The sequence below is a fragment of the Adiantum capillus-veneris genome, chromosome 15 (assembly GCF_014529385.1).
Source record: "Adiantum capillus-veneris isolate H3 chromosome 15, ASM1452938v2, whole genome shotgun sequence".
Classification (NCBI taxonomy): Eukaryota; Viridiplantae; Streptophyta; class Polypodiopsida; order Polypodiales; family Pteridaceae; genus Adiantum; species Adiantum capillus-veneris.
In genome coordinates this window covers 3010873-3038169 of record NC_140945.1, presented here as the reverse complement: position 1 = coordinate 3038169, position 27297 = coordinate 3010873, and the positions used below count along the sequence as shown (strand labels likewise).

Sequence of the window (27297 nt, the reverse complement as noted above, 5' to 3'; positions counted from 1 at the left end):
GAGAGAGAGAGAGAGAGAGAGAGATGAAATGGAAAAATTGATGACGGATCACTTATGCCAAATCATAGGGCAACCAGAAGTTCAATCAATAGAGTTGAAGATGCGAGAGCCACACTTTGCTGCAGTGTTAATAGAACAATAGCACCCATTGAAGCAGACCTCCTAGGAAAAACCATCATCAAAGATAAATGCTCACTTGACTTGCAATCCTTGGGTATCAAAAAATCAAGAGAATGGGGCGCAATGACAACAAAGTTCTTCAAGGAGTTTTTAGATGACCTGAAATCCCCCATTATTTGCTTGCCAAACAAAGCAGTGTTTTAGGGAATGCTAGACCCCATCGTTAAAAGAGGTCTTGTCAAGCCTATACCCAAGCATGTATGCTACTCCTAGCTAAAGTAGTGGCATCATATAACTATGATGATAGTGGCTTACAAAATCATTGCTATAGTGATCTCCCTAAGGTTGTATCCAATCGTGGCTAAGGTGATCACCCCCCATTAGCATGGCTTTATCAAAGGAAATTCAATATATGACAACATTTTGGCATCAATGGTTGGCATTAAATATGCAAACTTCACCAATTAGGTACGTATCCTCCTCTAGCTTGACCTTGACAAAGCTTATAGTCCGCTTTCCTAGGCGTACATAGAAGACGTCATGAAAGCTTTGGTCTTTTGCCCCTACATGTGGTAGATGGTACTCACCCTAGGAGTAGGCAGCTTCTTAGAACTTCTCCTTAATAATAGAGTTGTGGGAGCCTTCGAAGACAAAGGTCAATCAAACAAGAATTCTCTCTAGCCCTGCTCTTCTATGTGACCAACTCTCATCCCTTAGCTACCATGCTCGAGGAAAGCATGGAGAAAGGTGACATTCAAGGCCTCTCTCCCTCCTAGATGACAAGCAACTCCTCGCATGTTTACTAGTGACTTCTTGCTATTCCTAAAAGCCACCCCATAGATTTTCTGGAAGGCTCTAGAACTTGTTTAAATGTTTTCCATAGCCTCATGTTCTAAATGCAAATCAAGAAGTCGTGGTTAATCTCTCTCTTTGAGAATGACTTGTTTGTCCAATCTTATTGGCATGAAGAAATTCTCTCTAAAGGAACGGTTTTTAATCCCCTTGGGGCTCCACTAGAGGTAGGCATCCCTGACAAACAAAAATTTCAATGGGTCATCGAAAAATTTAGGTGCAAGATGAGAGTAGATGCTTCTTCCCTTTCACAATAGAGTGAAGGTAATCAATTTATTCATCATCCATATCCTTCTTCTTGCCAATATTGAAGATGACCCAAAGAATTCTTGAAACCAATGAAATGTTTCTTATGGGAAAAACCTCCAGGGATATGATATTGTAACAACGGGGAAAATGGGAGTGGGTCGCTAGATCCAAAGAGAAAGGTGGAATGGATACTCAACTCGACGATACATGCGGAGGCCCAATGTGCCAAATTTTTGGTGTCCATAGTGAACCAAGATCAGGCCTGGGCCATTATGATATGGGATGTGATTGATAAGGTAAAACTAGTCTCCCCAAGGGCCCATGGAAAGAGGTAAGAGCTCATGAAAAGCTGCTAGTACCGCTCTCTAGGCAAATGTGAAGATAGGTAGCAACCCAAGCGAGCTCGTAAGAAAATGTGCCAAAGCATCAAAAGCCCTTGAATGGGGTTAAACTTGATACTTCAAGAACTCCGTCACTCATTGGTCCCCCTGGCTTTCTAAGGCTGGAGATGCTCTACTAAGCCTGTTCTTGAGAGACATAGCCAGACAAATCAACAACAAAGGATTCAAACATTTACCTTAGTTCTGGGACAGAAGCAGTCTAAGATGGGAAGAAGTAGACCAACTGGCTACCCAATATAACCTCGACAAAAATGAAAGACTATTGGTCACAACAGAGTGGTTGAAGTTTTGAGCAAGGTTCTAGTGCCCATATTGAGGTATCATTTGATTGGAAAGTCTGTTGGCCCAACAATAGGACCTTTGCCATACCACAAACTAAGGGAACATACATCAGGCTAATTTACAAAGCAGATCGGTACTCTCCGCTTAACAAATAGTGGAGGCTACTATGGGATGAGTTTAAGTGGGCGGTAGTTGGAAGTAATATCTGGGATCCTCCATGGCCTACCATATTGAAGATCTTCCTATGGAAGGTGCTTTGGGGGGGCATATCAATTGGGAACAAGGTGAAAGCTAGGGAGGATTGGAACATACATATGCTCAAGGTGTAAAGCGGCAATTGAAGACCCCCTTCATCTACTCAAAGACTGCCCAACCATAAGAGATCTAGTACGTAAGAATTGCAAGTGGGTCTAGAATACTTGGAAGATCCGCTTTTTAAGAATGATTTGATTCTAGGAGGAAAGTTCTCATCTATTCAAAGACCGCCCAACCACAAAAGGTCTAGCATGTAAAATTTGCAAGTGGGTTCAGACGACTTGGAAGATCCGCTTTTCAAGAATGATTTGATTCTAGGAGAAAAGCCTTTCAAGAACCAAGCCATTTTGGTATGCACACACCTAGTCCGCTTTTGCTATCTCAAACAAACGTGGAAATCAAGAAACTTTCGAGTTTCGAAAGAAATCGTGTGAAGGCCAAATTTGAAGAAATCATATAGGAAGGCAGGGAATGGATTTTTCCTAGTTTCCCCTTCGTCCTTTCCATCGCTCCCACTTCAATTACTATCCCATGATTAGGCCCATGTCACACATCCAGTCGGACCTGTTTGCAAAAAAAAGAAGCGATTGGCTGATTGGAGTGTCTGTAGCTTGATCATCCTTACAACAGACATCAACTGTAGCAAACACGCGAGCAACAAACATAGGCTTTGAACCCCCAAGCATGGAGCTACTCTCTCCCAAATGGGAAAATATTACAAAAATTAAAATGACCGCTGTGTGTGACCAAGAGGGGCTTTTTGGGTCCTCATGAGCAACACGGACATTGCCCAATGTGTATGGTGGCACTCAACTGTCATTTCTTCTCGTTCCGGAGATGGTGAAGTCCAGGACGACTCGGAAAGCTTTACCCGCGACAACATATTGCTACGCTTCTCCTCCTCCTCCTTCTCCTCCTGTCCACGCACAGCAGGATATGCGGGAGGGAGTAACAGCAGCCCCCATGGTAGCCGAGGACCTTGCCGCTAGTGATCGCCCTCCAAGCAGAAGCCCTGGTTATCGCAGAGTGCGTGATGAGCTAAGTAAATTGAGCAGAATGGGAAGCGTGCTGAACTACAGCGACGAGCAGAGCTCCAACAATGGAGAGGATGACGATGTAGAGCCCACCAGTTCTGCGAGTGAGATGCCCCGTTTGTCACGTCCATCTTCTTTCTCTCCAGACCCGGGCAATGAAGCTCCATCTGCAACCCATCCAGATATTTCTGACTGTGCAGATTCGACTGCCCCTGTTTTTGTGACTGACCTCAAGGAAAAACTTGGCAGAACTGCTTCTGCTTCTGAGGCTGCACTTGCTTTCCAGCGATGGCGCATATCATCTCTCAAGGTGTGTCACATTCATCTTTTCCCATGGATTCTTGAGTTCTGTTCTCCAAAAACCTCACCTTATTAATGCGAATGTACAGACTAGCTCATATGGACAAGGCCCACTCAACCTTGGGACATGGAGGAGTGGAAGGTAGAACATCATTGACTGGTAGCTTTCTAAAGATCTACAAGATTTTGTGGGGTATAAGGTTACAATGGAATATGGAAGTTGTCATGGATGCCCTCATAAACAAAGATTGGCTCAGGCCAGAGAACAGTTTTTGAAATTATTCTCAACCAAAGCCTGGAGTAGAGACATGCCACCTTGATGTACATAGCACTCATTTTTTACCCCAGTCTTGTACATCCTCTGGGTGAAAGACTTTTGAGCATCCCCAGCGGTCTCTTTGTACACAGTATACAGCTACTTTTTGTGTCAAAAGAAAAGGCCCGGCAGAGAGAGAGAGAGAGAGTTCTACACTGAAAGCTCTCATGACTAATAAGAGCTATGATTACAATGATGATGCACCACTACGTAAAAGCTAAGAGAGAGAGAGAGAGAGAGAGAGAGAGAGAGAGAGAGAGAGAGAGAGAGAGAGAGAGAGATGAAACGAAATTTTATATTAAATGAGGGTATGTAGAGTGGGTAGGTATGTAAGCCTAACCTACATTCTCATCATCATCAACATCCTCATCACATAATACATCACAGCTCAAAACATATGGGGAGGGGTAAAATCACATGAGGGCTACTGAGGTGCACAATGGGGAAAGTAGACAATGGTGACCATCCCATGAGCTCTCTCATGGGTCTTTGCAGTATGACCTCAATGTCCTCCATGGTCAGCTCGGGGGGGGGGGGGCAATGATGCTCCGTAGCCTTTGATGCAGACCTCATCTACAGTGTAAAGATCTTCTCATCTTCAGGCGTCGTGAGCGGCGAAGCTAGATGGCTTGATCAAGAAGAATGCCCCAATGAGGGTGTGACTAGGTAACCGCTGGTGGGCCATCCCGAGTAGTGCCTCTGTAAAAAGTAGTGATCTGGTTCTGTATGGATCCTCTATGTGTAGGTCCATTGCTCCCAAGGGTAGTCTCTCTGATTCTACAGATCTCCAACAAGAAGAGACCTAGTCACCCTAAACCCTAATCCCTGCATCCAACGAATACTGAAAAGGGGGCAACCTGTCCATACTAAATCCATGTAGCTCAAACCAAGATGATATCTATGCAAACCAACATGAAGCAAGCATATCTGTTGCGTGGTAGCTCCCATGTGCTATGAATGAAAGACACTGATCTAGTAAGAGCCTTTACCAATTGGTGGTGGGCTCATCTCAGCTCTGATAATTCACTCGGATCGGCCTGGAAACAATTGGTCTCTCCATGGATCTCTATCCATCACATCTGCACCTTGATCTACGATGATGATTCAAGCTAGGCCCCCCTCGTGATTATTTGACACCCCTTGTGTCAGTTGGGATCAATGGTCCCTATTAATTGGGGGCGGCGGGATTGGTTTTGGGTCGTCACATGGCGGTTTAATCCCCAAGTGATCGTCATGTGATCACAATCGAAGTGAACCCCAAGGAAACTCAATGTGAACATCAAGTGATCGCCAAGTGATCCCCATGTGATACCCAATTGAAATGTGATCACCTTGTGAACCTACCTATTCCAAAGTGATAAACGTGTGACCCCAATCATTCCAAAGTGATCTCCTAATGATCCCCACCCCGTTACTTTTGCCATATTATACTATGTTCTCACCCTCATTTCCAGTGGCGGGCGATAGCTGAATGGGAGAGTCAATGCCTCTAGTGTGGGAGGTGGCGGGGGCTGACTGACCGAAATCTTTTTATTCTTGGGAATAAACGGACGGTCCACATCATCCAGAGATCGTGGACCGTCAATCCACCTGACAAGGGGGTGTCAAGTAGTCTTGTGGCAAGCACTGTCGCCTCAAGCACTGTCGTGTGCGAGAATCATTTCCGAGGATTCCAATCCATCACCAAGTTCATAATGAATAGAGTGGTCCATTCATTCATTCCATTGAATAAGTCGTGATTCATGATTCGCTATCAGGTTTATTTGGGAGCTGTCACTGCTCCAAAATCATCATCATCTCATTCTTAATCGTGTTATGTGTTTACAAATAGTAGGTTCCATTTATGATACTTATCATTGTCAGGTTCATTTTGGAGCTGTCATTGCTCCGAATTCGTCATCCATTATCATCGATTTCACCTGTTATTTGCACACATCTAGCAAGTTCTTCCAGAGAACATCAATGTCATACATAAATCAAATTCATCTTCAAAAATTTCTATTTCAAAGTTCTTCATTCACACATTTAGTTCATACTGAACACAATGTTTTAATCATCTAGTCATCTCATTCATACGGGAATCTTGACGCACTAGAATCATTTAATATACGTCATCATTCATTCATTCAAATTTATCATTCTTATCTCGAATCGAAAGGATACCCGATTCATTCCTGAGCTGTCTCGCTCTCGATTTCACCAACTCATCCTCGATTTCACTTGCAAAACAGACAAGGAGATGGCTCAGCTCGTTGGAAAAGAGTGGATGTCCAGCTCCATGCTTCCGAATCCATACAAATGCGAGTTCCTCACTCCTATTTCTGGTTATCTGTCACAAATAACCAGATAGTCAGTATATCAGTATCTCTTTCAGTGTCATATTTGGGTCGTCGGTCGACATTCGACAAGGCAAAGAAACTGAAGAAGCGCGTCAAGTTTGAAGGCCTACCCAGTTCTTCTTCTTCTTCTGACAGTTCTTCTAGCTCTTCAGACTCGAGCGAAGAAGACAGGAAAAGCAAAAAGCGAAGCAAGAAACAAAGCTTCGGAAAGGGCAAGAAAATGGCAAAGAAGGCTACATCTCGGCCAGAGACTGACAGTTCTACTGAGGATTCGTCTACAGACAGCTCAGATTCCGATGACGGAAAGTTTTATGCGAACAAGAAGAATTTTTACAAAGCCAACCGGTATGACTTTCTCGAAGATGAAAGCAAGAAAGTCCGAGAGTTTAAGGAAGGTGGCCACTCGATCAAGTTTGATACTTTTTCAGGATACTCAGATGCTTCGAAGGCTTTGTCTTTTATACAGCAGTTTGACATCGCTTTCGCGGGAGGACGCTATTCAGAGCACTCCAAGATTCGGAGAGCTGCCTCTTACTTTAAGGGGAATGCTCGTACTTGGTGGTCCACGCTTCTTTTAAACAAGAGTGCGCCAGTTAAATGGCTGAAATTTAAGAAGCTTTTTATTTCTTCTTGGTTGACGCAAGAATATGAACTAGATGTACGAGCTGCTTGGAACCATCTTCGGATGACCAAGAAAGATACAATCAATGCTTATTGTGAAAGATTCTGGAGCTCTTTTCTACCCGCCTCTTCATTCAAGAAGATCTCGTTCAGAGAACAGATTGAGCGGTTTACCTTGGGTCTACCTACAGAGATCCGAGATCACTGCTTGAAATAGAAGTCAGCTTCTATTCAGGAGTTGATGAGTCATGCGAAGCAGAGCTTTGCCATTCACTCTGGCAGTCTGACCTACCCCACAGATGAGGCCATGACACAACGAGCCGAACAGACTTCTGGGAATGAAGTAGAAAGAAAAAAGAGCAACCCAGAGAAAAATGATGCACGACCCAAGCTTACTCCTGAGGAGAGAGCTCGCTTCATCAGAGAGGGGAAGTGCTTTGGATACGGGGAACATGGACATATCTCCGCGAAGTGCACTAAAAAGGCACAGAAACAACAGAATGATAAGAACGAGGACAGGTTTGAGAGTTCGAGAGCAGCTGAGGAATGTGGCAGAAAAGGTAGATAGAAAAGCAGAACTGGTACCACATGGCGTGGGACCCGCACCGAATCTAATGAATGAAAGTACAAACTTTGCCGCTTTCGGGGCAAAGTGAAGGATCAGGAAGCTCTTTTGAAGGAGCAAAGGCCAACTTCTTTTCACTTGGAATTGGCGGCTCGATTTGGAACTACGCCCGACAGACTGACGCCACAGGCGGAGGTAGTTCGACTGGCACCCGGATGGGATGTTGCCATTACACCGAGCATTGGCAAACTTCGTTTGCAATGACAAGGGTGTTCAGGGCACGCGAGTGACGTTCTACTCAGGATCCCTTGGTACCACAAGAACTACGCCGTGGTTGACTACCGGGCTGAGAAAGCGACTTTGATAAATGAAGGGCTTAGAGATTGTACTTGATGAACTTCAGTTTTCTTACTCATTCTTTTGGGAGAACTGAACGCTGGATAAAGGTTGAATATCTTTTGGCCTGATCAAAAGAACGCCAAGATTTTTTTTCTCCTACACACTCATGCCGATTGCTTTTCAGAGGGCCTGAAGATCAAACCATTGATCTGATACTTGGAAGCACACCACCGAATCGGCCACCTTATCGTGTGAGCCGAGTACAGAATGAAAAGATTATGAACCCAGTGAAAGACCTCTTGGAAAAGGGTCTTGTCCAGCCTAGTACTTCACCGTATTGCTCTCCAGTGTTGTTGGTTTTGAAGAAAGACGGATCTTGGAGAATGTGCATCGATTATAGCGCTCTCAACAAAATCACCATCAAGAACAGATTTCCGATTCCTAGGATCGATGATATACTTGACAGGTTACAGGGATCCTCGTGCTTTAGCAGGATTGACTTGGATATCATCAGATCAGGATAGCGCCAGGAGATGTCTACAAGAGAGCTTTTCGGACGACTTTTGGGTTATTTGAGTTTTGGTGATTTCTTTTGGCTTAACCAATGCTCCTGCGACATTTAACCGGATGATGGACAGGATTTTTCGAGAGTACAGGCTATTTGTTGGCACTTTCTTTGACGACATCATTGTTTTCTCCAAGAATGAGGCAGAACACAGAGATCATCTGCTTCAAGTCTTTCAGGCATTACGAGATCACACGCTAGTGATTAATGCAAAGAAAAGTGAATTTTTCCTACCAGAGATACACTTTTTGGGACACATTGTGTCAGCAGCAGGAGTGCAAATGGACCCGGCCAAGATAGAGACTATCCGTGATTGGCCCAATTTGAGGAATGTCCATGAAGTTAGAAGCTTCTTAGGACTTTGTTCGTACTATAGGCGGTTTATACGAAAGTTTGCAGAGGTTGCTTCCCCTTTGCATACCTTGACACAGAAAGGAGTACCTTTTTTCGTGGGGACCCACAGAGGTGACTGCCTTTCGGACATTGAAAGAGAAATTGACTACGGGACCTATTTTGACTTTGCCGGACTTGCAGAAGTCATTTGAAGTATATTGTGATGCTTGTGGTCGTAGTCTGGGTGCGGTCTTGATGCAAGAAGGCCATGTCATAGCTTACGAGAGCCATTTGTTCTCTAGGCCGGAGATGACAGCACAGATTTATGAGAAAGAGCTTTTGGTGGTTATCCATGCTCTTACTCAGTGGCGGCATTACCTACTTGGAGCGGATTTTACTGTCTTTACAGACCATCAGAGTTTGCGCTACTTCTTGTCACAGAAGCAGCTTTCGGAAAAGCAGATGCTGTGGGTGAACATCTTGTCACAGTTCCACTTCGAGATTGTCCATGTGCAGGGATAGAAGAATGTGGTGGCAGATGCTTTGTCTCGGAAACCGTTGGTTCTGGCTATTTCCGCGATACATCATAGGAGCTTCGAGGATATGGTCGATCAGTATGCCACAGATATATATTTTGCAGATATTTTCACACGGCTACGGGATAGGGAGACAGTAGCTGGATACTCCCTTCGGAAAGGCTACTTGATGAAAAAGACTATGTTGTGCATTACACAGCCGTTGAGGGAAAAGGTTATGACTGATTGCCCCTGTCCACCTTTTACGGGTCGCCGCGGCATTGCTACCACCATGAAAGGGGTAGAGAGATTTCTTTTGGCGGAGACTCAAGAAGGATGTGGAAGAGTTTGTGCGCAGTTGCCTGGTATGCCAGAAGGTCAAGTTTGACAGGCATAAGGCACAGGGATTGTTACAGCCTTTACCCATACCCACCCGTCCCTGGGAAAATATTGAAATGGATTTCATTTTTTTGATCTCTCGAGAATACAGAAAGATCACGATGATTTTCCGATTACATGGCACGCCTGAGACGATTGTCTCCGACAAAGATCCCAGATTTATGAGTTTGTTTTGGAAGGCAATTCGGGAGAACATTGGCACGCGGTTGCAGTTCTCGTCATCGTTCCACTTGCAGACTGACGGGCTATTTGAGATTGCCAATTCAATGATTTTAGATTTATTGAAGTCTTGTATCTCGGATCAGAAGACTCAATGGGAAAAGAACTTACCTTTGGTGGAATTTGCCTACAATAACACGATACACTCTTCGATGGGGAAGACGCCATGTGAGATTGTTGAAAGTGTTGCGAAGGTTCCATCCTTCCTGAGCACGAAAGATTAGATATTTGAAGCGGATGAATATTCGCGAGATTTGGATACGGCTTTTGCCAAGGTTCGCGAGACTTTGCAGGAGTCTCAAGAACGACAGAAAAAGGCAGCGGATCGCCATCGTCGCGACTTGAAACTGAAGGAGGATGATTGGGTGCTCTTACTTTTGAGAAGGCACGCCTAAGAAAGAAAAAGGGAAAGGAGAGGCTTTTTCCAAAGCTTAGTATGTAATACTACGGACCTTTCCAGATTACTGAAAAGATAAATGATGTCTCCTTCCGATTGAAACTGCCAGATACTTGGAGGATTCACAATGCATTGCATGTGAGTCTCTTGAACCCTGTTAAGGGTGATGTGCGTGATGATGGGGAGCCTGATGAGCAATCCGCAGTGGAAGAAAACGAGGAGATCCTTGTTCCTGAACAGATTTTGGCACATAATGATACGAAGAAAGGTAAAGTCTGAAGGCGGTTCTTGGTTTAGTACAAGAACTTTCCTGCATTTGATGCGAAGTGGATGGAGGAGGAGGACCTAGCAGATACTCCTCGGATTGTGAAACTTTACCTCGATGCTTTGGTTTAGCATAGTCTACTCCAAACGGAACCCAGAATTCAGCTTGGCCGGATATCTGGTGCAGTGGGATGGACCAGAGGGGAGTTACTCCACTCCTTTGTCAACAGATGCCTCGATTTTGATACTAAAGTCACCGATGTCTCTTTGAGCTTCAGGGATACTGAGAGCTGACAGTATTCTGCTGCATGACTTTATGAAATGGAATTCCTGATAATGATACTGATTTGTTCTTGACTTCTTGTGAGTGCAGGAATTGATGCCGAAATGACTACAACATTTTGGTCTGATTGATCTCGAATAGACATGGTTGCAATAGGGGTTAGTCAATCGGACATCGATGAGGTCCCGATTGGACCTAGATGTGATTGCTAGCTACATTGCCGATAAATCATGGTCTAAGATCCGAATGAATGTTGAATGTCATGTGATGTCCTGTGATGTCTGGTGATGTCCTGTGATGTCGTGTGATGTGACTGTCGATTTTGTACATGTGCTAGATGTGTGTTCCTAGTACGTAGGTACTAACAGTCAGTGTCTGCTAAGACGGTTTATGGCTTTTGTCGGTTTTGCAGGCGTAATCGCGGTCGATTACAATGCTTTCAAGGGGGGGGTATGTCACAAAGTGATGACGTGGCGGACAACAGAAACCCTAATTTCTGCCAGAAACCCTAATTTTTTGCCAAAAACCCTAATTTCCGGAAATCGCGGAGGCTAATTTTTTTTTTTTTTTGGAAAATGATGAGCGACGCGAATTTTGCTTTTGCTTTTTACAAAAAAAAAGAAGAGAAAAGACTCTCTAAGAGAGAGAGAGAGAACTGATGCTTTTGATTTTAAAAGCTTTTGGGGCTCTGCTTTTGGGCATCCCTTGTAATCTTTAAATTAGTGGTGAGGGCTCATTTCTCAGAGCATCTGGACGCAGAGTCTGAGAGTGAAACCCTAACCGCTCTCTTGTACTTTGATGATTGATTAATATAAAAAGAAATACCGAAAGGGGCGCCAGTCTTTGGGGCCAATATCTCTAGGCACGGAACTCCGCCGGGCCAGTGCAAATCTATTGTGATCTGTGAATTGTTTTGAAGTGGTTATTTGGTGTTGTCGCGGTTGATTCTTGACTTGGAGTGTCCAAGTCTGTTACACCTTTGATGAGTGCATAGGTGTGTCCATAGCAAACCACAAGTCACTACACCCTCGGGAGTGCGCAACCGCCGAATGATGGCTGGAATGAATGGATCTCCCAAGGATCGTACGCTCGTAGATGTTCAAGCCGGTGTCGAAGATACCGTGTACTGCAGAAGTCACTGAGAGACCGCACGGACCACCATCGGATGGTGTCCTGGCAGGAGGTAACTTCATCCTCTGTGAAAAACACGAGCCAAGAGGTTGCTGTCCACCCATAAAGGCAACTGCGAGGTGATGAAAACACTGCTGTCCAGCGATTTTCAGACGCTCTCGGCAGTCCGGAGCGGTGCAGAGGGTATGAGGAGGATGGTGAATCCCTGGCACAACCCCAAGTGGGCTGGAAACAGAGAAAACAGCAGTTGTAGGTGGCTGAAATCTGATGATCTGAAGAGAAACAGGACCGGCAAGGCACTGGATGCCAAGGCCAGGAAGGTGGTGGCAAGATCTGGGATTGAAAAACTGAGTGCTGCCCTCCTGCTGCAAAAACGCAGCAGCTGTCCAAAAACGCAGATTTGAATCAAAAACGCAAATGGAGAAGGGGCATTTCCGGCGAGTAAAAGGGGTCCAAGCCCTAGCGCTAGCAAGGGAACAAGAGATCTGAAGGTTTCTTGCAAAAACATAGATGGCAAAGCATTCCGTCACGATGGAAGCTGTCTAGAAGGTGGCGACACCCCCTCTTGCAGGCACATTGCAGAAATGCTGCTGTTTAAGGAAAACGCTGGCTGGTCTTCTTTTTCTTGGGAGGGAGGACCTGATGCGGAAGAAGCGCCTCAACGCTGGTGACTGATACCATGTAAGAGTGCGCGTGAGAGAGAGAGAGAGAGAGAGAGAGAGAGAGAGAGAGAGAGAGAGAGAGAGAGAGTAGACCACAAACACAAGATATGGTGAAGAGGGGGCGATCAGCCCCCCATGACTACCATGAGCAGAAGACCCTGTCTATACAATTAGATAGTGGAAGTGGCTACCCCCTTGGCCCTATAAATAGGTGCTCAAGGGGAGGTAGGGCAAATGCCTGGAAAATACCCCCACGACCCAACAAGAAAAGGATATATGGAAATATACGAGGGCGCTCGGACAAAGTGGGCGGCCGGCGGACCAGGTACAACCTAGACTATGGGTGGCCAACCCGTACTAGCCGTACAAGTATGCCCTAGACCTATGAAGCAGCAGAGTGGTGTACACTGTAAGTAACATAAGTGATGTGGGAGCCAAAACATAATCCACAGTGCTAGCGCCATGTCTATGAGGGAAGCAAGTGAAGCTTTTTGAACCGGAGTATCTATCAAGGCCATTCAAAATACCCAATCCATGTGTTGTGCCCATCTCAATCAGATATCTCCCATACTCTGTAAATTCCTCAACATCCTCTGAGGTCCTGGAGAGTCCCATCTCTCTGGAGTCGAGCTCTTTCAACATCTCCTCGGAAGTGTCAAAGAAAGATGCCTGATGACATTTTGTCCTAGCATTGAAATCCCCAAGTAGGATGACATCTCCATCCCTCAAGAGCTCCCAAATATCCTCATCTAGTATCATGTATGGTGACTTCCCCTTAAGGGAAGCATAATGAGATATGCTAGGAGGGAAGTAAAATATGGCAATGTAGAGAGCTTTGCCCTCCTCCGCTCTAACTCTAACCCACATGTAGCAGGCACTCTCATCTCTGCGAACCACATGGATGACAGGTGTAACTCCTCCCTAAATAACAATGCTACTCCTCCTGTTCCTCTGCTACTGTGCTCATTACGAGCCATTTTTCTACATGTGCTCTCCCATCTGGATCCAATCAGTAATGCCATGAGATAGGTGGGTGTTGGGGCGTGAGATAAACCCCTCATGTGGAGAAGATGGTCTCGATAAAAATCCATCTTCGTCCCCAACTCATGCAACGGAGACAACCAAGTCCTCTTGGTATCCAGTTGAATGAGACCATGTCTGATAATCTTGATAATCTTTGAATGTGTGAGGGTGATGGATGGTGCTTCCAGGGAGTATTGCATACTAAATCCATGTAGCTTAAACCAAGATGATATCTATGCAAACGAACATGAAGTATCACCCTCACTGGCTAGCTATCGCGATGACTCAAGCGCTAGTCGTGCATATGTGTCGCATGGTGGCTCCCATGTGCTATGAATGAAAGACACTGATCTAGCAAGAGCCTCCACTACAATCAATGGTGCACTCATCTCATCTTTGATAATCTCATGTGGCACGGAGGCTTTCACTCGGATCAGCTTGGAGATCATGGATACAAGTGGTCTCTCCATGGATCTCCATCCATCATATGTGCGCTCTGATCTACTATGATGTTCCAGGCTAGGCCCCCATATGTGCACTCCATAAAGCATGGTAGAAGTGATCAAAGTGTCAAATAGCCACAACTTAGTGCCTGGCTCCTGAAACTGCACTTGTGAACATATCTTCTCTAGTCCTCCGAATTTTGCATATCCCTTGTCAATCTCGTCTTTGCAACACCTCCACAGAGAAAGCAGGTCCACTAAATACAACACCTAGATATGTATAAGATGTTACATACTCCACTAGCTCCTGTCCATATGTAAAAATAGGTGCTCATCTCCTAACTCATTGCTTTGTAATATTGAATACCATCACCTTGGTTTTTCCAAGGTTGATGGAGAGCCCACTATCATGTGCTCTGCATGCCCTTTGAAGAGATTGAAATAAGCACAATATCATCGGCATAAATCAATAAAGGTATCCATGTACCTGACAGCTGTGCCCCTCTATCCCGTTTAGTCTCAATCTAGTCAGAAATCTCATCAATAAACAATCCAAACAAAGTCGGAGAAAGTGGGCATCCGTGCTTCACCCCAATAGTAGAGCGAATAGGCTCTGAAAGAACCTCTGTTGTTTGTACCCTCCCTACAATTGTCTCATACAGTGCCATGATATGCATAAAAGCTCTTGTAGAAGTCCCAAGTCATGTAGTCTCTGTATCAACTTGGCTCTAGGGACAGTGTCAAAGGCTTTGCGGAAATCCACAAACCTACAATAAATCCTCCTCGCATGTGCTCTATCCTCCTCAATGATCGCTCTAAGCATGAAGATATGATCAAGTGTAAAGAATTCCTTCTTGAATATAGCTTGCTCTCAAGTGAATGTTTAATGTGATATTTATTTTGTCATTTGACATGAGAATTGTTAGAGTTACAACACCGTTGCTTTGCCATTTTGTACGGCTAGTGATTGTCCCAAGTTGGCCACCCATTGCACATAATGTAGATTGCATGGGCGGACACTTTTAGCACATGTCCGGTTGGTCATTTTCTGAACCTGGCTGGGTGCGCACATTTTTAGCTATTTTTGGGCTTTTATGTTTTTGGGCCAGTTACACATTTTGCCCTACCTCAACCTAACATTCTATAAATAGAATGGTTAGTGTCTTGTAGTCAGATATTGTGTATTGAAAGCATCATTGGCAGAGCACTTGTGGTCTCTCTCTCTCTCTCTCTCTCTCTCTCTCTCTCTCTCTCTCTCTCTCTCTCTCTCTCTCTCTCTCTCTCTCCCCCTCCAGCGTTTTCGGCGCGCGTGGCTCACACTCTCTCCGTTGCTCTCTCTCACATGGTATTAGTCGCCAGAACTTGGAGCATCTGCATCGATCTCCCAACCAAGGCCTAGCGCTTGCATCACTGGCCCTTTCCATCGCGGAAAACTGCAAAATCAGCCTAGCGTTTTTGGAACTCCGTGTTTTTTGCAGATTCAGGCAGCGGTTTTTCTCTTGCGGCCTTGATCAACATCCCCAACAGACAGCGCTTCCTCCTCAGCAGCAGATCGCACCAAATCAGCCCCAGAGCAGCCTTGTGTTTTCTGGCATCATCTGCGTTTTTTGGACCTGCTAGCGTTTTTGGACTTGCGTTTTTTGAAGACCTGCTGCGTTTTCAGTACAACACTGAGCTTGTGCACCCGAGGAAGCGGCTTTCACTTGCCTAGAGTGTCTTCTACTGCCAGGAACTTGCAGATCTACACCTATCGTCAGGTATCCCTCGAAATCGGCACTATTTTGGCATTGATAACTTGCTGTTTTTTCTCTGTTTTCAGCCCCTCGACGGATGAGAAGTGCGAGAACCCCCTCCTCTGACACTCTGTGACGCTCCCGTACCGATTGGTGGCGTACAGGCACGCTGAAATCTCTATTATAGCAGCATTTTTAGCTCCTTCTGCAACATTTTTGGGGCGGGCAACAAGCTGAATTTTTACCCTTTGTGCAGTTGATCACTCCCTTGCTCGTTAAGACACCATCCGGTGGTTGTCTGAGTGGTTATCTTGGATTTCTACAGCATTGGAGATGGTACCTTCGTCGGCGACTTGCGATCTTATCGATCTACCTCTGGGACTACTCTTTGAGCATGCGACATGTCGACTACGAAGCAGAAGGGACAACATTAACAGTCCCAGAAGGGGGCCACCACGTCTTCTGCGACTATGGCCACTTCCACTTTTGTGACTATGTCGGCATTTGCCGACGCAACATCCAACAATTATGCCCTTCGGACCGCATCACGAAGGAAGTTTCCAAAGAGGAGCATGCACATCCATTGTGGAGACGGATCCTTGACCAGTTTGAGGAGACCTCGTCTGTCAAACAGATCACACTTGAACTGGAGTTGTACAACGTCCAGTTCAAGGATTTCAACTCACTCGATGGGTTGAAACTTGACCCGCCGCATGCGGGAACTCTGGGACGACCTTGTCTCTGTTGGACGGGACATCACCTTTCCACGCATGGCTGGCCTCTTACTATTCAAGATTCCCCCACGATTTGATCCCTACTTTTAGAGTTTGCTCACATCTGGGTGTACCTCTTTTCCCACCTGGGAGGAGATTCTCCCTTCCCTTAGACAGATCGAGGGGCACTCCGCATTCCGAGTTGGAGGTGCTGTTGATGCGGAAGGAGCTTTGATAGCTCAAAGAGGCAACAAGAAAGGTAAAGGTAAGAAGAAGAAGAAGAAGAACAAGGACATCGAATGTTACCACTGCCACAAGAAAGGGCACAAAGAATCAGAATGTAGAAAGAAGAAGCGAGACGAGGCCAACAGGGAGAAACAGACAGCCTCGACTGTAGTTGTAGCCTCTGGGGACTGCTCTTGTCGCGACGACGAACCACGCTCTTGCTAGTAGTTATATCGCATCCAGGTACTTGGGTTGTTGACAGTGGAGCCACCACTCACACGACTCCCCAATAGTCTTGGTTTAGCTCTCTCAGGGAGACTCATGGACATACCGTCACTATGTGTGACAACCATGAGATTCCAGTGTCTGGCACAGGCCAGATTACCCTCTTTTGTTCTACCTTAGACCCGAAGTTCAGTTCAGTGGAGGCGTTTTATGTTCTGGACATGGCCTTCAACCTCCTCTCTATGTCGAGTTTGGACTCTCAGGGAGCTGACATACACTTTGGGAGTGATACTGTGACCATTTCTGAATCTACGACAGGTACTATCCTTGCACGCGGTGAGCGCGATGGTTCCCTATACCGCCTCATTGCTCTTCTGTTTTGGACCACGGAGTCTTCTTCTCTATGGCATGCACGATTTGGACATCTATGCTATTAGCAGCTTCAACAGCGATACGCTCCTCATCAGGCGTATGCGAGGCTTGCCAGATAGGCAAGCAACACATGGTTGCCTTTTCGAAGCAGCATCCAATAGAGCTTTGGCACCACTCGCACTTGCTGACATTGATCTATGTGGCCCGATGAGCACTCCTCCATTTTCTGGCTCACAGTTTTTTCTTGTGCTTGTGGATGATTTCAGCATGTACACTTGGGCTTCGTTCTTAAAGCTCAAGTCGGAGGCTTTCAGTTTCATTTGAAATTGGAAGACGATGGTTGGAAAGGAGAAGGACTTGCATGTCAAATGTATTCGCTCAGATAGAGGGGGTGAGTTCACCTCGAAGGACTTTGTACAATGGTGCAAGTCAGAGGGCATCCAACACCCGCTGACTACTTCCTACACTCCTTCCCAGAACGGAGTCGTTGAGCGGAAGAATCGGATTATCATGGAGATGGCTTGTGTGATGCTTGCGCATGCTTCTTTGCCCCGAGTTTACTGGGAAGAAGTGTGCAACACGGCGGTTTACATCCAGAACCGTTTTCCTACCCATGCTTTGCAGGACATGAATCCCTATCAGGCTTACTATGGGCGCAAGTCCTCGCTCTCACACTTTCGTGTTTTTGGGTGTCCGGCCTTTATCCATGTGCCAAAGGAGAAGCAACAGAAGTTAGAATGGATACCGGCTTTATGATCCTGATGCCAAGACTACCATAGTTAGCCGTGATGTTTCATGGAGCTTTTCAGCACACCTGCTGAGGGGGTAGCATCCAAACCTATACCTTCCCTACCTCCTCCTCGTCCACCTCCTACACCGGATCCTACCCCTATCCGTGTTCCTGTACCCTCTACACCGCAGCTAGTTACTTCACCCGATCATGCCATGTCAGATGCCAATTCTGATGTGGATGATGGTTCTCCTCCGGTGGAGGCGGTCCCACTTTGCAAGGAGAAGTTAGTACCTGGTTGGCTTTACTCTACGGTTTCTTCCTCTGGAGTCACGAAGTTACCAGACTCGCCTTTGCACTCATGTCCCAGATTCGGGCTTCACCAGTTGAGCCTTCCTTGGTGGAGGAAGGACTCCAGCATGATTGCTGGAAGCGTGCCATGCAGACAAAGCTGGACACTATCGAGCGGAATAAAACCTGGACTTTGGTTCCCAGGCCCAACAAGCGGAAGGTGGTTTCTACGAAATGGATTTTCAAGACAAAGTACAAGGCCAATGGTTCCCTCGACAAACACAAGGTGAGACTTCTTGCTCGGGGTTTCACACAGCGACCAGACGTGGACTTTGACGAGACCTTTACTCCCATCGCTCGCATGACTACCATACGCAGAGTGTTTGCTCTTGCAGCCAACTTTGGTTGGCCTATCTTCCAGATGGATGTCAAAAGTGCTTTTCAGAACGGAGATTTGGATAAAGAAGTTTATGTGGAGCAACCTCTTGGGTTTCGTACACCAGGCAAGGAGGATTGAGTCTATCAGTTATGGAAAGCATTGTATGGGCTGAAGCAGGTTGGTCGATAGTGGTACCTCACACTTGACGAGTTTCTCGTGAAGCTGGGGTTACGGCGTATCTCATCAGATTCCAAATCTTATGTTGTCTCTAATGGCTCTTTGGTTGCGATAGTGAGGGTCTATACGGATTCATTCCACGACGTCAAATTACTGATAACCTCGCGAATTCATCATTGGTATGAACTATGCAAAATATACTCGACAGGATGTCTTGGTCATGCAGGTCGACATTGAAAAGGCATTTGATACTATTCTTTGGGATTACATTGCGGATACCATGCAACATTTGGGCTTTGGGCCTAGGCTATCCCGTGTCGTGCTTTCCTTGTATGCACACAGTACTTCTGCAGGCTTGCTGGATGGTTCTCTCACAGAATCTTGGCCTTTGGGACGGTCGGTAAGGCAGGGCTGCCCTCTGAGTGCTTTGCTTTATGCGATCGCTACTCATCCCTTGTTTATGTATTTGGATTCCTTGATTTCCACTGGTAGGCTACATGGCCTGACTTTACCTTCTGGTCGGCAGTTTGCTGGTCAGGCTTATGCGGACGACTTTGTTCATGCCTCGTAATAACTATGATGATGTACAACAGATCATGCATACTCTTCACTTGTTTGGATTGGCAGCAGGTCTCAAAGTTAACTTTTGCAAATCCAAGCTATTGCCTCTGAAAGAGTGTGACTGGCATAAGATATTGTGGCCTGGGGAGATTGTTCCTCCACATGTTCTGGTTCGCCATTTGGGTTATCCGCTGGGTTGGAATGTATCGGCTATGCAGAAACTGGATTGGGCGCTCCGACGTCTGCATTTCAAGTTGGATTATTGGAAATTGTCCATGTGGCCACTTCATGTGCGTCTCAGGATTGTCCATTGCATCCTTGTGGGTTATGTGCAGTTTTACTTGCCTTTGTTATCCTGGCCTCGATTGTGCTTGTAGTCCCTCATGTCCAATATTTTAGAGCATTTTTGGTTGACCTCGTCTAGCAAGAGGGGCCCTCGGCTTCTATCTATGGACAAGCTGTGTTCTCCCAAGCGGCTTGGAGGGTTAAATATTTTGGACTTGAGACGTCATCTTCTGGCTCGGAAAGCTATGTTGTTGCCAGTTTTGGTGGAGCAGCAGCAACCTTGGGCTCTCATGGTCACACATTTGTGTACGCACATTGTCACCCCTTCTTTTGGTCATTGGAAACCGACTTATTGGAATGTTGTTTTTGGGAAGCTTGAAGGACACACTCCTGGATGTCCCTTTACTTCTTCTCTAATTGTTGATTGGAAGGTTATCACTTCGCATTTGGCTTGGGATGGTCGACAATCCTCTGTGGTGAACTCTCTTCGCTTGGAGAGTCTGCATTGGAGCAGGGCTTTCGCTTCGATTTTGGTTCAATGGTCTCCTTGCCAAGCGTATTTTCTTTCCCACAAAGGAATCTGTCAGGTGCATCAGGTGGTTGATGACTCGGGTTATGTTCTTTCTTCGTTGATGCCGTTTCCCGCTTTCGGTTGGTGTCACAAGGCACCACGTGCCAATAGAAAAGAACAGATTGAATAACTTTAAGCACTTCAAATAACAACTGAACTGAGAGAGAGAGACAACACGCGACACGGAGTGGCGGAATTCCACCCTAGAGAGTATTGGCCCCAAACCTTGGCGCCCCTTTCGGTATTTCTTTGTATTGCATCAACATAGTACAAGCTGGTACTCCAGACTCTGCACCTTCTCCAGGAAGCATGCCCAAGAATGAGCCCTAACCTCATATTTAAAGGCCCTTGGCCTAAAAAGCAATTACAATGAAAAGCCTTCAAACTTAAAAGCATCTGGTCCAAAAGCAAAGCCAAAAAGCTGCCAGCGTAAATCACGAAAATTTGTACAGCCTGCCATGTCATCAGCCAACGCAATTTTCAAAAATCTTCTTGTTGCCCTTAGGGTTAGGGTTAGGGTTTCTGTAGTTTTAGGGTTAGGGTTTCCAGAATTAGGGTTTGCAGGTTTTAGGGTTAGGGTTTTCAGAATTAGGGTTTCAATAGTTAGGGTTTCTGGCAGAAATTATGGTTAGGGTTTCTGCTTTCGGGCAACCACGTCATCACTTTGTGACACTTCTTCTGTTACTTGTTCTTCTTAGGGTTTAGGCCCCTCGGCCACATCTGGAAGTTGGCTCCATTCTTTAGGCTTTGACACGTCAGCAGTTTGTTACATCTCCCCTTCTTGAAAGAGAGTAATCGTCCTCGATTACAGCATATCTGCAAAACAACTCAAGTTAGGTCAAAAATTTCTGAGGGACAATCAGTTTGCTCTTTTTATTAAGGAGTTAGCTTCTCCTTTCTGCTCTTTTGATCAAGGAGTTAGCTTCTCCTTTCTGCTCTTTTGATCAAGGAGTTAGCTTCTCCTTTCGTCCAGATCGGAACTCTTGATATTCCGGTGTAGTAAAATTAGCCATCACACCCATACCGTACTGATCTTCCACGGGTGTCTTGATGCACTAAAATTACATACCCAGGCAATCTCATCCAATTAGGAATATTCAGTAGTTGGCACATCACAATGCAACACAAATGCTTACATATGCATGTTACAAGACATAGAAACATAAAGCCGCCGATGAACACTCTCCCGCATAACCTAACAAGGTCCAGGCCGGGAGATATTCAACGACTCCCTAATCACTCCTCCCGCATAACCTAAAAAGGTCCGGGCCGGGAGATATAGAGGCCTTTTACAACCAAACGCCCCCCAGACCGCAGCCTGCGTCGTTTGGAGGTGCTGAGAGTAACTACTGCTCAGACTTCTTAATACTCCTCCCGCATAACCATCCCGGTCCGGCGGGCCGGGAGTCACAACAACAATTATTTTACAAGCATACAACCAAACGCTCCCCAGGCATCGGCCTGCGTCGTTCGGAGGTTTTCAAACATACAACGAAACGCTCCCCAGGCATCGGCCTGCATCGTTCCGAGGTTCAAACAATACCAAAACAGTATTTCTCACTTCTCCACCCAGGAGTAAAATCACCAATCATTGAAACCAGTATCAAACCAGAGTCCAACAATTCAAATCGGCACCAAGACAGGTTCAAAACAGATACCATCCATTTCAAACAAATTCCAAACAGGATCATCAAACAAGTTCAAACAGAACTCAAACTTAAAAAGAAATCTCGACATCAGTCGAGCTCGAAAAGTCAACCGACTTTCCATTCTAAAACTTGCACCAAAAATTAGGGTTAGGTTCATTCCATAAGGTCGTAGCCGAGCATAGCATGGTCCATCAGCTCTTGGACAAACAGTGTTTCTTTGGTGGCGATGGTAGTCCCAAGATAGCAATCGCACTAAACCTCCAAGGTCATCTGCTCGTGAAGAGACATCTACTGAGAGATGTCGAGAAATTTCAAGTTATAATCTGCTAGAGTTTCCATGGCAAGCATTTCAGGATACCCCACTCTGCCAGAAGTTGCACTCCGAAGGAAGATGTCAGAGAAACCATATAACTTCGGACAATTTTTTTTTCTTGAAAGCTTGTCAAGTACTTGGAGTGCGGCTTGGTAGCTATAGACATCAACATCTGCATGGCACTGCTTTTGAGATAAACAGTGACTCGAAATAAATATCGGATCCTTCTTTATAAGTGATCTTAATGGCTTATGCCCTATAAGACATGAGCGGTGAAGACGAGAGCGCACACGATGCGCGATGAAGTAAGGGTGGCAGCGGCTAATAAGTCCACGTTGGAGGCGAAGATACCTCGAATAAATTCCAGAAGTCTCTGGTTTGCTCTATCTGCTCTTTTGTGGGACCGGTATGCTTTCAGAAAAGCACACGCCTGATGCTCTGATACCAGTGTCACAAGATGGGCACCACGTGCCAATAGAAAAGAACAGACTGAACAACTTTAAGCACTTCAAATAACAATTGAACCGAGAGAGAGAGACAACACGCGACATGGAGTAACAGAATTCCACCCCAAAGAGTATTGGCCCCAAACCTTGGCGCCCCTTTCGGTATTTCTTTATATTGCATCAACATAGTACAAGCCGGTACTCCAAACTCTGCACCTTCTCTAGGAAGCATGCCAAAGAATGAGCCCTAACCTCATATTTAAAGGCCCTTGGCCTAAAAAGCAATTACAGTGAAAAGCCTTCAAACTTAAAAGCATCTAGTCCAAAAGCAAAGCCAAAAAGCTGCCAGCGTAAATCACGGAAATCTGTACAGCCTACCACGTCATCAGCCAATGCAATTTTTGAAAATCTTCCTGCTGCCCTTAGGGTTAGGGTTAGGGTTTCCAGAATTAGGGTTTGCAGGTTTTAGGGTTAGGTTTTCCAGAATCAGGGTTTCAGCAGTTAGGGTTTTTGGCAGAAATTAGGGTTAGGGTTTTTGCTCTCGGGCAACCACGTCATCACTTTGTGACACTTCTTCTGTTACTTGTTCTTCTTAGGGTTTAGGCCCCTCGGCCACATCTGTAAGTTGGCTCCATTCTTTAGGCTTTGACACGTCAGCAGTTTGTTACAGTTGGGCCTTCACTATTCTCCTCTCTGGCCGGAGATTCAAAGGATGCTTGTTGCTAACTCACCCATTCCTCCTTTGGATGTGGACTCTCACTTCTTTGATTGGAATCTGGCTACTACTAGATTGGACTGCATCTCAGCTGCTAGTGTCTATGCCATCCTTTAGTCTGATGTATGGATTGTGCATCAGGGTAATCAGCTGTTGTCGCTTTCCGAGTCATCCTTGTGGTGGCAACACACATTGTCTCGCATTTGGCAGAGTCATCTGCCTCTGAAGGAATGTGTTTTCTTGTGGCGGTGCTTGGTGGGAGCTCTACCTGTTGGTAGTGTGTTGCATGCTTGGCATATTGCACCTTCCGGTTGCCGTAGATGCCTTGAAGCTGAGGAGACCGTGCCACACTTACTGTGGTGTTGTCGTCACTCCAGAGCCTTCATTCGGTATGTATCGATTGCTCTTCGGCTGCGTTTTCCTTCCGGCTCTTTTCACAGACGATTTTGGCTTTTTGGGGTGCTTCGATCACCGCAATCTCAGTTTGCGGTGTTCTTCACAGAGTTACTCGGAACGCGGAACAGGAACGGCGACGGGCCTCCATGCGGAACGGGGGAACGGGAATGGGTCCGGAATGGGAACGGCGCGGAACAGGAGGCTAAAAAAACACCCAAATATTGTTTTTTTTAGCGTTATGTGTTTGAATACAAGTAGTACTAGAGTCCTTTGACTCTAATACCCACAAAAAACACGATTCGAAGACTATTCAACCTTATTATGACTTGATTGAGATGTGCGGCGCCCAGAGTACATAGCACATACACAACATTGAGCAAACACAATGCCCATACACAATTGTCAATAACATATGTAATTACAGATTAGAGCTCTCAAATAATTGCAAGAGTAGTAGTCAGAGATAACACTTTTCGCTTAATTATGGCTAACAAGGCCCGCTTCTTGAGAAGTTGAGAGTCGAGCCCAAGGGAGAAAGAGCGTGAGCCTTGAATCCTTGAAAGTTGAGAGCAAGAGAGAGCTTGAGAGCCTTGAAGGCTCGAGGCTGGAGCGCTTGAGAGCAAGAGAGAGCTTGAGAGCCTTGAAGGCTTGAGGCTTGAGAGCTTGAGCAATGAGTAGACCGTAGCAACGAAGGGAGGTTGAAGCTTGAGAGCAAGAGAGAGAGCCTTGAGAAGTTGAGAACTTGAGAGCAAGAGACTTGAGTGAGCTGGAGAGGAAAGAGTGAGGGGGTGGCTAGTTATATAGGAGAGCCTATGAGGTCTATGAGTCGTTTTTACAGCTTGTTCAAAAATGGCCATTTATGACTGTTTTTTAAAAAATGCCCGTTTTTGTCCGTTGTAGGCTGTTCTGGGTCCGTTCTGGCCATCCGTTCCGGTTTCGAGCTGTCTGTCGGAATGTGCTGCCGTTCCGGGGCGTTCCATCTGTTACCAGCCGGTCGGAACGCTGTTCCAGCGTTCCAGGCATGAAATTGTCCGTTCCCTGGTAACTCTGATTCTTCGCCTGGGTCAGATTTTGGACTATGTGGGCCATCTGGCCCATAGGAACTCCTTAATGTTCCAAGGCACTTCTGTTGACCCCTTTCCCTATCTCTTGGTCAAGCGCTGCATTTTGCCTATGACACTGGAGACATCACTTTTGATACCTACAGGATTTACTTTGATTGTTTCTAGCCTTCGGAGCCTCATAGTGCTCTGTGTTTTGTATCCCTTTCTTTTCGTGGGTTTTCCTCACTTCGAGGTTTCCCACTTGTAAATTAATCAAAGCAAATTTACAAAAAAAAAGTCTATGTGGACGATCTCATTTGCACAGGCTCATGGACTAGCAAGATCAAGTCGATCATGAAAACTATGGAGACACGTTTTGAGATGACTGATCTTGGGTTTCTTCACTATTTTCTTGGATTCGAGATCTTTCAGACACCAGACGACATCTTCTTTTCTCAACAGAAGTATGCGAAGGCTATCCTAGAGAGATTCCAAATGACAAGCTACAGACCGATTGGCACTCCTCTTGAGCCCGGAGAGAACATATCGCTTCACAATCCTTCCCCACGGATTGACTTGGAGCAGTACAAGAATGTTGTTGGCTGCCTCGTATGGTTGACTTATTCCCGACCAGACATCTGTTACATAGTTTTTGTCCTTAGTTCCTTCAACACCCGACCTCGTCAGCGACATTGGCATTGTGCCCAACGTACTTTGCAGTACATCAGTTGCACCTTGGACCATGGTATGCTCTATGGTCACTCCAAGGGTTGCACCTTACTTGGTTGGTGCAATTCAGATTGGGCAGGAAATCCAGATACTTGGCGCTCTACTACAAGAGTAGTTTTCACACTCGGCTCAGGACCCATTTGGCAACCCACCGTTGCGCTATCTTCCACAAAGGCGGAGTACAGAGCAGCTTGCTATGTTGCTTGTGAGTCCATATGGCTACAGAGATTACTGGGAGAGTTGTGTTTTCCCCAAACTGCTACGACTCATCTTTTGTGCGACAATCAGAGTTGCATTGCTATTGCCAAGAATCCTATCTTTCACGCTCGGACAAAGAACATTGAGGTGCAATACCACTATGTTTGGGAGCGGGTTTTGGCTGGAGATCTTTATTTGGAGTATGGGACAATGCAGCAGACATCTTCACTAATGCTGTACCTCAACGGACTTTGGCTTCACGCCTTCGACTCATTTGTGTTGTCTCAGCATCCGGTGCTGAGAGGGGGTGTTAGAGTTACACCACCGTTGCTTCGCCATTTTGTATGGCTAGTGATTGTCCTGGTTTGCCACCCATCGCACATCATCTAGAATGCATGGGTGGACACTTTTAGCACATGTCCGGCCACTCATTTTTTGAGCCTGGCTGGGGGTACACATTTTTAGCCATTTTTGGGCTTTTGCACCAGTTACACATTTTGCCCTACCTCAACCTAACATTCTATAAATAGAATGGTTAGGGTCTTGTAGTCATACATTGTGTATTGAGAGCATCATTTGCAGAGCACTTGTGTTCTCTCTCTCTCTCTCTCTCTCTCTCTCTCTCTCTCTCTCTCAGAGACTCAGAGACTGGACGTTTCTTGTACATCGCCATATGCTATTTTCTACTCAGAGACTCATCAGGCTCTAGGACAGTTGATGCCGCACATATCAGGATACAAATGGGAGAAAGCTTGTAGGACATGCACCAGAACTGCACATGGGACTAGAGGATCAGGAGGTGTAGCAGTTCTTTCAGAGAGGAGCTCCAACCACTATTGCACATAGTTCGGAGAGATGATCAGGCCAGATACTTGTGGGTGAGGCTGAGGGCAGAGACTGGACGTTTCTTGTACATCGCCATATGCTATTTTCCTCCCAGCACTTCAGTATATGCTTCACCCAGAGGACAGTCTCCTTACTTTGTACTTGATGATGATATCTGGGAGTTCTCCAGAGATGGAGACATCATACTCCTGGGGGATTTCAATGCCCGTACAGGCAGCTCACAGACAGTCTTCTATGACACATTAGAGGAGATGCTTAGAGAGCTAGAGCCAGAGGAGTTGGGACTTGAGAGATGCTCACACGACAGAGAGCATACAGAGTATGGGAGATACTTGAGAGAGATGACGACTACTCACAGTTTAGCCATACTGAATGGCTTAACGACTTTCCCATTGTCTACAGGTTTTACTTGTTTTCCACATAGACATGGGTCCAGCACTGTAGACTATGTTCTGACACGTCCGAGCTTTATCTCTCACATTCAGGATTTCACAGTGGGGCCCAGGCCAGTTGGGATAGCAGTAGATCATGCACTTTTAACATTATCAATCTCCTTTGAGTACAATACATCTCAGGCCTCACGGGATGGTGGACATACACGCTATACTTTTACACCAGCGACTGACTCAGTCTATGTAGAGGAGAGACGTAGGCTTTTATGCACATCAGAGCCAATATACACAGTGGAGGAGATCACATCTATGCTGACAGTGACATTACATGGGGCAGCGACAGAGGCATATCCACACACTCAGCCTGGGCAGAGACGTCGTTCTGGGCACATGCCTCAGAA

At 45.9% G+C, this 27297-nt stretch overlaps 1 protein-coding gene across 7 annotated transcripts in view; it reads left to right on the top strand.

Moving 5' to 3' along the window:
* Window positions 1-2950: 2950 nt before the first annotated feature.
* LOC147440176 (uncharacterized) overlaps window positions 2951-27297 on the top strand; it is a 136025-nt gene continuing 111678 nt past the window's right edge. For 2 of the 7 annotated variants that reach the window (XM_086529946.1, XM_086529945.1), the window contains exons 1-2: window positions 3365-3503; window positions 3583-3635. In XM_086529946.1, the coding sequence (XP_086386072.1) occupies window positions 3621-3635 (15 nt within the window). In that variant the 5' untranslated portion in view covers window positions 3365-3503; window positions 3583-3620. Of the gene's footprint in view, window positions 3504-3582; window positions 3654-27297 lie in introns of all 7 variants that reach the window. The other 5 variants (XM_086529941.1, XM_086529940.1, XM_086529944.1 and 2 more) reach the window with 4 other exon arrangements.